Source organism: Halictus rubicundus, chromosome 15, assembly GCF_050948215.1.
Source record: "Halictus rubicundus isolate RS-2024b chromosome 15, iyHalRubi1_principal, whole genome shotgun sequence".
Classification (NCBI taxonomy): domain Eukaryota; kingdom Metazoa; phylum Arthropoda; class Insecta; order Hymenoptera; family Halictidae; genus Halictus; species Halictus rubicundus.
Genome location: NC_135163.1, coordinates 1,056,427 through 1,067,378, shown reverse-complemented (window position 1 = coordinate 1,067,378; position 10,952 = coordinate 1,056,427). Strand labels below are relative to the sequence as shown.

At 34.4% G+C, this 10,952-nt stretch overlaps 2 protein-coding genes across 3 annotated transcripts; one reads left to right on the top strand and one right to left on the bottom strand.

Annotated features, from left to right (window-relative positions):
* Window positions 1-353: 353 nt before the first annotated feature.
* On the top strand, window positions 354-6,437 carry Asprs-m (aspartyl-tRNA synthetase, mitochondrial). The gene is made up of 10 exons (XM_076801373.1): window positions 354-739; window positions 839-1,084; window positions 1,158-1,526; window positions 1,655-1,831; window positions 1,902-2,081; window positions 2,152-2,259; window positions 2,346-2,546; window positions 2,612-2,824; window positions 2,900-3,083; window positions 3,155-6,437. The coding sequence occupies exons 1-10, from the start codon at window positions 656-658 to the stop codon at window positions 3,313-3,315; spliced, it is 1,923 nt and encodes a 640-aa protein (XP_076657488.1). The 5' UTR covers window positions 354-655; the 3' UTR covers window positions 3,316-6,437.
* Wdr82 (WD repeat domain 82) lies at window positions 4,327-9,670 on the bottom strand. Of its 2 annotated transcripts, XR_013083516.1 has the most exons (2): window positions 7,117-9,670; window positions 4,327-7,050 (listed from the first exon to the last, which is right to left on the bottom strand). XR_013083516.1 is itself a non-coding variant. In XM_076801388.1 (1 exon), the coding sequence occupies exon 1, from the start codon at window positions 9,251-9,253 to the stop codon at window positions 8,306-8,308; it is 948 nt and encodes a 315-aa protein (XP_076657503.1). In that variant the 5' UTR covers window positions 9,254-9,670; the 3' UTR covers window positions 4,327-8,305. The 2 variants fall into 2 exon arrangements, 1 of the variants encoding a protein (XP_076657503.1); XM_076801388.1 differs by having other exon boundaries at window positions 4,327-9,670.
* Between the last annotated feature and the right edge of the window lie 1,282 nt (window positions 9,671-10,952).

The following is a 10,952-nucleotide window of genomic DNA, read 5'->3' as shown; positions in this document are numbered from 1 at the left end:
GCACAGACGAGATATAAGGATCCTATACCTCGTCTGTGGTGATAGTCCATACAAATTTGACACAGAGAAGGTTCGTCTGTGCTTAACAAAGTACAGACCATGCGTACAATCCATTTATCTGTTTACGATTCAGAATTACCGTTTCTATAAATCTTAAACACAGAGGTCAAAGATGATCTTAGTCTGTGCACAGACATAGACGGACTCGTCTGTGGTCTGTGGACATGCTGACAAGGAATCGATTAAGTTCTGGTTCGCTTGGTGCAGCACTATCGTTTGCACACAAGTTGGAGGCGTTGAACAGCGTTGAATCACAGATGAGGTATAGTCGGCTGTGGTTGAATCCATACATAAGTTACTCACATCCACTCACATCTGCTCACATCCCATTGCCTCCCGTATACACCAGTAAACACAGAGATTTCCTCTCTGGTATACACTTTCTGCTTTCTAACTAAAATCAAACAATTGTATACACCGTACTTATACGTATATGGAATTAAGCAAGTTGTACAGAAAGTTTAAATAAACATTGTAGTAGAATATATTTGAAGTATTAAATATTATTTGTATAAGTGATGTTCGATTAATAAAATACGTTTAAGTACATCCTATATTATTAATAAACATTATTAATTTATTTATTACAAGCAAGATGTTTAGTTTTCGAAATATTATTATGAAATCAAAGAATCAGTTTCGTAACTTATTTTATACAAATCATGTATGTAAACACAAAGTAAGTCCTAATACTTATTAAAATATTTAACTAGTTTATGGAATTTATGTGATCTAAGTAATTGTTTATAAATTAAGTGATGAATGTAATTTATTTCAGCTTATGAAGAAATGTTCGATCCTAGTGGCTTGTACTCATGATTTGGCCATTGAAAAACAGCTAATAAAAGATAATGTGCAACCTGTTAACAAATATGTTACAAGAACTCACACGTGTGGTGAACTTAATATTCAAAATGTAGGAGATAATGTTCATCTATACGGCTGGCTAGAATTTCAAAGAATGAACAAATTTATTACGTTACGAGATGCTTATGGTTGTACACAATTTATAGTACCAAATAATGTAAGTTAGCATACATGATCTATTGCTAACATGTATGGCGCTGGAAAATACAAATCTCTTATGTTTACTTTAGAGAACAGATCTGACAGAAATAGTTGAAAAGTTGAACTTTGAAAGTGTGCTAAGTATAATGGGAACTGTAGTCGAGAGGCCAAAGGGACAAAAGAACAGTAAAATGAGCACGGGAGATATCGAAGTACAAATAGAATCTCTGGAAATTTTAAATCCAGCCAAATCAAATCTGCCCCTTTTCATGAGAGAATTTAATAAAGCAAAGGAGAGTACACAAATGAAATATAGATATATGGCTTTGAGATATCCTGAGTTACAAAGAAATCTAAGATTACGTTCTCAAGTTATGGCAAAAATGAGGGAATATCTACTTAAAGAATGCAGCTTTGTGGACATAGAAACACCTACATTATTTAAATGTACTCCTGGAGTATGTGTGTTGAAATGACATAAATTATAGTGAATGATTACTTGTGAAATCATGTATACATTTACATTCAAATTTTTTAAATATTTATGTATATATATATGTATGTATATATATGTATATATATGCAGGGAGCTCAAGAATTTATTGTTCCGACACAACACCCAGGGCAATTCTATTCATTGGTACAGAGTCCTCAACAGTTTAAACAATTACTAATGGTTGGTGGCATTGATAGATATTTTCAAATCGCTAAATGTTATAGAGACGAAACTGCTAGGCATGATAGACAACCTGAATTTACACAGGTATACATTTTCTTGTAACTGTATCATGTTACAGACCAAGAATTATATTTTATAAATCTGTTTTTTATAGCTGGATATAGAAATGTCGTTTGTTGATTGCGAAGGGATAATGGAACTAACTGAAAATGTGTTGCTGTACTCTTGGCCCGAAGAATCGGCTCCTATAACTAGTCCTTTTAAACGACTCACATTTGATCAAGCAATGGAACTGTATGGTACAGATAAACCAGATTTAAGAATACCGTATCAGGTAAAATGATCATACATTACTGTAAATAGTTCTTCATTTATTATTGAAAGTGATAGTATTTATATTTCAGCTTTGTAGACTTACAAATATGGTTGACACTTCTATAGTGGAGGAAACACTAAAAATTAAATGGGACGAGAATTTTGAGATTTATGCTTTAGTTTATCCCAACCAGCATGTATGTTTGTAAAAAAATTTGTAAATTTAAATTTAATTTTTTTAATTTGCCTGCTTGTATATATAATTTTCTTATATTTGTTTTAGAATTTTCTTACAAAATCTACCAAAGAACACATTTCTAAAGAGCAGCGCGATTTCCCGTGTGTGAAATTAATTCAATTAAAAATAGCGGCAGCAGATTCAAATAAAATTTATTCCAACATAATAAAGGGAGATATAGAACAAAAATTAAATTTAAAGGATGGAGATATTTTATTTTTAGCTTGTGGAGAAAAGATCCCCACAGTGAGTATACCATTGTAAATTATGTAGTGTTCACAGATATACTAACTTTGTTTATAAAATTATAGCAATCGCTATTGGGAAGAGTGCGTGTTGTATTCACAGATTTAATAGAGAGTAAAGGCCAAACAATTCGATCTTCTGAAAATGAAATTTTATGGGTTACTGATTTTCCATTATTTTCATTTAATCACACGGAAAATAAATTAGAAACTATGCATCATCCATTCACGCAACCTCATCCAGATGACATTCATTATCTTTCTGAAAATCCGACAATGGTAATGTTAACACTCAAGAACGTTATCGTTATCACAAAACACTTAAGGTTGAATTAAATAATCATTTAATTATAGGTAAGAGGACTGCATTATGATTTGGTTATGAATGGCTCTGAAATTGCTGGAGGATCAATACGTATTCATCAATCAAATTTACAAAAACAAATATTAAAAATGTTAGACATAGACGAATCATGTTTGGAACACATGCTTTCAGCCTTCGAGTGTGGTGCCCCGCCGCACGGTGGAATTGCTTTAGGTATTTTTTTACAAAATCTAAGAAATAATATATTGATGTGAATATTATTTTAAATTTCAATTTTTTTCAAGGATTGGATCGTTTAATGTCTTTGTTGTGCAATACAGAAAGTATAAGAAACGTAATAGCATTTCCAAAAACTACAGAGGGTCGTGACGTGATGTCAGGAGCACCAGTTCCAATTTCTGACAAGGACAAATCATTATATCATATACAGACAATAGAGAAATAAAATAATTATTTTTTTAATATTCTGTTCTTATTGTAATATAATATGAAAATGATTTTAAAAAAATGAATCTATATTGGATATAGAAAATATCATTAGTCTTTTTTATTGGTCCTATACATACTTTTTATCTTATATACTATAATGTACTGTCAGATGAATACGAACTCATAATGAGCTCGATCTTAAAAATTTGAAGAGAAACTTTAATAAATATATTTATTTTATTTAAATTATTAAAGTTTTTGGTAATAATACAGTTGTGAAATCAGTTTATAACAAATTGTATGCTCCCATCAAATTATTTTGGAACCTCCAAAAAACTTTCATAAAAATACAATAGACGTAATATCATACTTGTTACTCGGATTTATTTCAAGAACCTGTTTTACGATTTACAATATTCGTGTATGTACGTTGGATTCCTGTAACTACAAACAGTTATATAAATAAAATATTTCTTATGACAGTGATCACGAGTGCAATCCGTTTTTTGGAATTCACAAATATCCCGCTCGTATTGCACTTCCGTAACTATACGAATAGTCACAAATAAATCGCGATAAATGCGGCTGATACAACCTACAAAAGTATAAAAATAAACTATCAAAAACATTATCGGATTAGAACGAAATTTCTGCGATCTCTATAGTATATCACAAATGAGAAATTTATCGTACAGGAAAAAACGGAAGTTTATCAGAGAAATCATTTCGTTAAGACTCGCAGCGTTTGAACAGCGTTAGTTACTATAGAAACTCCACCGATTTACTTCATAGGAGTAATTAAGTTATATTAACACACGTATTATGTAGCTTCGAACAATCACATCGTTATACAGTATATATCGTAGTATCACTATAACGATCTTCAAAATGAATGCAGAACGTAAACAATCATGAAAGAAGAATTATGCCCACAGAAATTAATTTCTTTAATATTGGGTGTCTCACTGGTGAGGTAATATTCAATCGCCCTCGAAAACGAATGTAGAAATAAAATGATAAGACCAAATTTCGATGTACAAAAAAAGTATTTTATTAGGATCTGTTTCTTTTCGACTTTTTCGGTAAAATCTTAATCGTTTTGTGAAAGTACTTTTTCTGTTTTTTTGAAAACGTAGAAATTTACTCTGCGCACGTAAATCTTTATTATAAGAAAAATTCAAATATATAGCCTACTTTTTGGACAGACTTAAAAGACCATGTAATTAAAAGTTTTCTAACAGGCGCGTTGATATGTTGTTACGTTTAATTGTCAGTGGAAGAGAATTTTATCTGTCCGCAGGAATATATTCTCTTGGCTTAGCGAACTGGAACATAGATTTAAATATGGTCGCTAAAATTTTTCATTTTTCGTTTCACTCTCTCGAACGGATTCCTGTGATATACAATTATACAAAACAATACAAACTACTTCTTTGTTATTGTACATAATACAGTGGTTCTGAATGGTAGCTTTTATTTGCTATTCACTCGTACGCGTGAAGAAAAATATACGTGATTTATAAAAAAAACAGCGTCGAGTACACACAGTTTGAAAATCCACAAATTCAAATTACGTTTAGTAACCTACTCATTACTTCGACTGAATAACCAATATATTTCTTGTTAAAGATTAGAAGAACAATAAAGCGGAAGTTCCGATCGCGAATAAAATAAAACATTCAAAATGTGTGTACTCTTGTGTTACCGTTGGAAGATGTTGCGTCACTGTCCAGTCTTTCAAGCTAAAAGTCTTTTTAGTCTTTTTAGCCCCCTGTTTTCGTATGTTCCTAGTTCTCCAAGTCACCCTAGTGCGAAAATTGTGTTGTAACATTCGGCTGGTTCTACATTGCACAGAAAATCGGAATTTTTGATTTTTTTTAAATTAGTACTGACCGTAACTACGATTCATTTATATAAAATACTCGACGGTAATTCGTACGAAAACTTAACGTAGGAACTTAGAAGAAGTACCTAAATACAGTTTAACTGACAATTCATGTCGGCGAATCACAATACATTTGGTATCCTTTTCGTTCTTCTGTTTTATCCAATAAATTTATTTTACTAGAATACTCTTCTTAGTCTCTGTTTTGACTATAATACGGTATTATGAATATCTTGAATTTAATTCTAAATCCCTTTGTTAAGTAGCCGTATGAATCAACGATTACGAGGGTAGGCTTGATTTCGCCGTTTTCTTCTTTCTCGCCTCTCGGTCGTGTGAAAATTACATGACAGTAAATATACCGGATCATATGAAATCAGGAGTTCTCTTTGCGGCTGATCGCGTGCCCGCGACGCGACAGAATGAAAAAACGTACGGTCGAATTTAACAGAGAATTCAAATTCGTAAAAAAAGAACGTTTTATATATGTATATATACACATATATGTATATGTACAAAGTGATGAGGGTGACGTCAAGTTATCTCGATAAAAGGAGAATCGTTAAACATTTTTCTTTACGTTCCTAACTTGGAGCGTACGATTTTAACGCGGCGCACGATCGCCGATCAGATGATATTCCGTCGCGTAACTTGTCACAGTATATACATATACAAGTTCTGTTCTAATCTTTTTCCTTCTTTTCGGGAACACAGTGGTCGCACACAACAGAAAGTCTGCGGTTGATCAACGTATCGTCAAGTGTGTCGGACATATCCGTTCGATTTTATAAGTTGGCAGTATGAGATAGAGTGTTTAATCTATATACGTGGATCGATCGTGGTACTTTCAGGAGACGATTTTACTTGTACCGCGTCTGAACCTCTTTATCTCAAGTCGTGGGACGCGTTTCTTAAATAACATAATCGGTATACATCGTTTGCTCCAACACAGAATCACGATATAGTTGCGCGCACACACTGTTTCGCTAGTTAGAAAAATACTATTTTACAAGACGAGGCGAACTCTCTCCCACATTCAATTCACAATGTGATGCACTCGAAAGTGAGTCCGCAAAATTCGAAGATATACAAGCAAACACGTTCTACGTACAAAGATACATCCTCGTGGTCACCGACACGCGCATCCATACATACATACATACATACATACAAACATACATACATAGATACATACGCATACACACATGCAGACACGCTGCCGTAGGTAGAATTGATAAAACAATACACAAAAACGCAATCGTACATACACGCACGCTTCTCCATATAGTATATAATAATTATCTACTCTTGCATAAAGTATGTTAAGGAAAACGTCTAGAAATTCTAGAGGACATTGTGAATATAATGGTATATACATGTATGATGAAGGCAGGGCTACATAATCGAACGGACAGAATGTACACAAGTAAATTGTAAACACGTGCGACAAATTACACAAAATTGTGTAGTATTATACCCGACGAGAGCTTCTCTTGCAGTTAACGATAAACTTATCGAATAGTCTCTGTATTTTATCGAACACGCATACAGCGAAACGAGACAATCTCGTTCGACTATTTTAATTGCATAATACAAAAGATTATGGATTGTCATTTTTCCATTTTTTTTTCTTTTCTCTTAATAATTTTCATTAAAAATAGTTACCACGCGTGTGCTTGCACCCTGTCCGTTCGAGCGCACCTGTTTCCCTTGTCGAAGATGAGACGTCATATCGCGATGATATAAACATTAAAATTTACTGAACTACTGTGAGACGATTAGACTTAATCGCACTTTCTACTGTCATCGAATGTTTCTCACCCGGCCCGCCGGTTCCACGCATGTAGATTAAAAACGATACCGTATCTAGAATAATACATATGTAATAACGTAAGTGCCGTTAATGGCAGTATACTTTCTGAATTATTATACCTTTATCGCATGGAAGTCGTAGAAATATGTGTGATACCTTACTGCCGTCAACAGAGTATCTATTTTGAACGTCCGTGTGTTTACAGTGCACAATAAATAAGCTCGATAACCATCGTTCTTAATGCGCTCGAAGATGTATCGTTGCATTCGTGTTTAAATTTTCGTGTAGGCGTCGTTAATGACAAGGTTCGAGCAAACGAAATCTATCCCTGATTTCGAACGGCCACTGGGGAGAAATTTAAACAATGTAACCAATCGCTCAATTTCCATCGATACAATACCATAATTACAATTTCTTCATACGCAAATGTAGCGGCTACGAATTCACTGTTTTTGGATACTAATATCCTAGAATTGGACGCAGGCGCACGCGGATGTGTATTTGCGTGTGTCGCGTAAATTCATGTGTACACAGCATATGATATTTCTTCTCAAGTATTCACATTTAATCATTCACGTTTCTGCAGTATTTCTCGTTTGTGCTTCAAACTTGTTTCTAATAAGCTGACTTGCACCAAGAACTTCTTTAGTTGAATATTCTATATATACATATATAAATACATACATATATATATATATATATATGTGTGTGTGTGTGTGTGTGTGTGTTTGTGTATATATGTATAATATTATGGAATACTGCATTGTAGATCAATTTCGTTTCTGCGACGATCCCAGATGTGTAATTGAAATATGACTTCGTGGAATTATAGTCAGAGATGCGATGTAATAATAAAGATGCATATGTAGAATCATTGACCACTCAGAAATTAGTTTAAATGTACAATTCGAAGAGTTTTCCCAGTGTAGAATAGATAATTCTGTATCGTTATGCTACACATAGGACACAAGAAGAAATTATGTACACAAGATGACACATCCAAATACTAGCAATATTTGTAGTACGCTTTAAGAAAGAAGAGAAGCAACAGTACATCACGGTTCTTAAATATTGACAAGGTATTACGATGGTCACGTACATCGCACCATAGAGTCTACGGCGCCATAGATGGCTCTCTACACGAACAGTAGATGACTGTACTCGAAGCGAGCCAACGAGCCAAGCGGGCCAATCCTGGATATTACAGCGAGTCCTCTGCTTCTTGGGTTCATTCCAACACTGGCATCTTATTCTTGCAGAAAATTATGTAAATTCTTAGAAGCCCATCCAGTGTTTAGTGCATTAATTTTATGCACTTTCGTCAACAGTTGGTAACCAAAATGCCATGTTAGTACACGCTGATGCTAACATCATGTACTTAGGATTAAATTGAATACATTGAACTGGTGCAGGGTGATCACCATTTAGCACGCAAACTTTGTATCCAGTTTCAGCATTCCATATGTGCACCCTACCATCTGTAGATCCACTGAATACAAACTGTGAGTCGGGACTAAAGCTAGCTTCAATTGCGATTCCTTTATTGTTCAGGTAACCAGCGAATGTCTGTAGCGGAGTGCCATGAAATGCATCGATCAAACGGATTGTGCTACCATTCGTAGAAATCAATATAGTTTTGCCGTCTCTGCTAAACTTCAATCCTGTCCAATCACACTCCTTTTCTTGTGACAATTTAAACGTAACGAATGGCCCCTTGTCAAAGCTGCGCAAGTCATATAATTTAATGAACTCTGAATTGACACCTGCAGCAAAAATCAGACCCTCCGGATCATAGGCAGCAACCGGGCGTCCAGAAACATTCATGACACCGTGGCAATTAGGTGAACGTAAATCCCATAGTCTTAACGATTTGTCTAAAGAACCAGAAAGAAATGTGTCTTCTATAGGACTGATACACAGCGACACAACTTTCTTGCTATGCCCTGGGAAGTATCTGATGTACTTGTTGTCATGTAGACTTAGATAGCGAATCGTGTCGTCGATCTTGGTACTGCTGTGTATCGCGGTATTCTTCGCATGTGTGAAATGAATTAAATCTACACCATACTTCTTAGAATTGACTGTACGCACCTGAGTGCCTTTCTCACAGTCATATATCACGATCTGGTCATCCTCTGAACAAGAGATCAAAGTGTCCCCGTTCGGTGAAAAGTCGATGCTGTTTATGCGATCGGAATTTTCACGGAAAACCTTGGCCACCTTGAAGCTCCTCACCACGTGGTCAACGAGCTTCATGGTGATGGACGGCGCGATCTCCCTTTCGTGCCGTCCTCTTAACCTTCCTGTTTCCGCAATGTCTTGTTCTTTCCTTTGGTATAGCTTAGGCGCCGAGGCGCAAACCTCCCGAGGAGGGGTCAGGGGTTCGACTATGTACCACTGTTATTCACCTCGCGAGAAAGAAAAAACCCGCGGGGAGTTCAAGAGGTCAAGGGATCCAAAACGATGTTGAAACTACTAGCCAATTACCCTTCGGTTACTGAATCCTACTTTTCTTAGTATCAGATTCCCTTTTTTCAACGAATTCGCTTTACTTTAATCTGATAAAGGTGTACCCTTCAATGCCTTCTCGCTTTCCTACGAACGGACGCCGACAGCAGACTATCGTCACACCGAACGCTCAAATTCTGCCAACTGTTTAGAGAAACGGATGACGAATTACCGTGAACATTCTCAAGATACTGTAGATTCGTACCGTGAGCAGAGCTATCGATCTGCGTTGACGTCGCCGATGCAACAACGCCTTTTCCCGAAAAACTGTTTTATCAACCGATTCTCGAACGAGGTTCAAAATTGAAGTAGTTATATATATTTCAAATAATACTTTGCGCATTATAATATAAAACGAAATTATTGATTGCGGGCATCAGTGATACGAAAAATATTTATTTCATAAAGTGATCTCTACGATATATAAAATATTTTCCAAAGTACAAATGTAAAAGAGTTTTATACCTTCGTACCAATAATGAAATTTGAAAAATGTTAAAAAATTGTTATCAATCGCACCATCCAGAAAATAAATTATAATAGTCGATTCACCATATGATTATAGATATAATTTAATTAATTGCGCACTCACCTATATACATTATTTTGCTTTTAAGTGTATAATGACAAATAATGTTGACCGTAATGATTCGTAAATTTTAACCTAATGACGACAATGGTGTTGAAACGGAAGTATATATATAAATTAATACAATAAAGATCATCACCGTTTCTACTATTTCTGTTCTATCATGTTTGTCTCTTTCGAAAAAATGAAAAGCATTACACTGCAATCTGCGAAAATTTTGCTATAAGTTTGTGTGTTCAGTGTACTAAATTGTAAGCTTATTGCGAGACATATTACATCAATAGTAAATATTAAGCATATTTTAATATTGGTACTTGTGCTATACATCTAATTTCAAATATTCGTTAGAAAAAGTCTGTTGCTAAAAATTCGTAAAAGAAAAAAAATGCTAAAAAACTACGCGTAACTAAAATAAAATGTAAAAAAGCGATGATACAACAGGTATAAATGAATACTTTACGATTTATTAAAGAACCATCCGGTTCTTTTCTTTGCAGCATAAAATTTTATACAATATTTGGTACTTAAAAAGTAATTCCACATGAATAAATATTAAATCTTTGTGTGCAACTTCACTATACAAATTATAAACATATAAAATATGCGATATCACAAAATAACGTCTTTTTCTTCTTTATGCCTTGTCAATTGCATAAAGAAGAAAAGCTTTACCTTTGCGAAATCATAATTAGACAGCACAAACATGGTTCTATATTAGTATAAAATACGAGTTCAAATTTCTGTTTGACTATCACTTTGACACTGTCAAAGGCATCATTGTGGATTATTAGTGAAACAACATAAACTAGTTTTAAATACATAAGGCTTAAGGTTTTTTAAGGTTCTTTATGAACTTCT

Coding starts and splice junctions, on each gene's coding strand:
- Wdr82 (XM_076801388.1), bottom strand. CDS start 9,253: ATGAAGCTCGTTGACCACGTGGTGAGGAGCTTCAAGGTGGCCAAGGTT.
- Asprs-m (XM_076801373.1), top strand. CDS start 656: ATGTTTAGTTTTCGAAATATTATTATGAAATCAAAGAATCAGTTTCGT. Junction 740..838: donor ATCATGTATGTAAACACAAA/GTAAGTCCTAAT, acceptor AATTTATTTCAG/CTTATGAAGAAATGTTCGAT. Junction 3,084..3,154: donor GCACGGTGGAATTGCTTTAG/GTATTTTTTTAC, acceptor ATTTTTTTCAAG/GATTGGATCGTTTAATGTCT.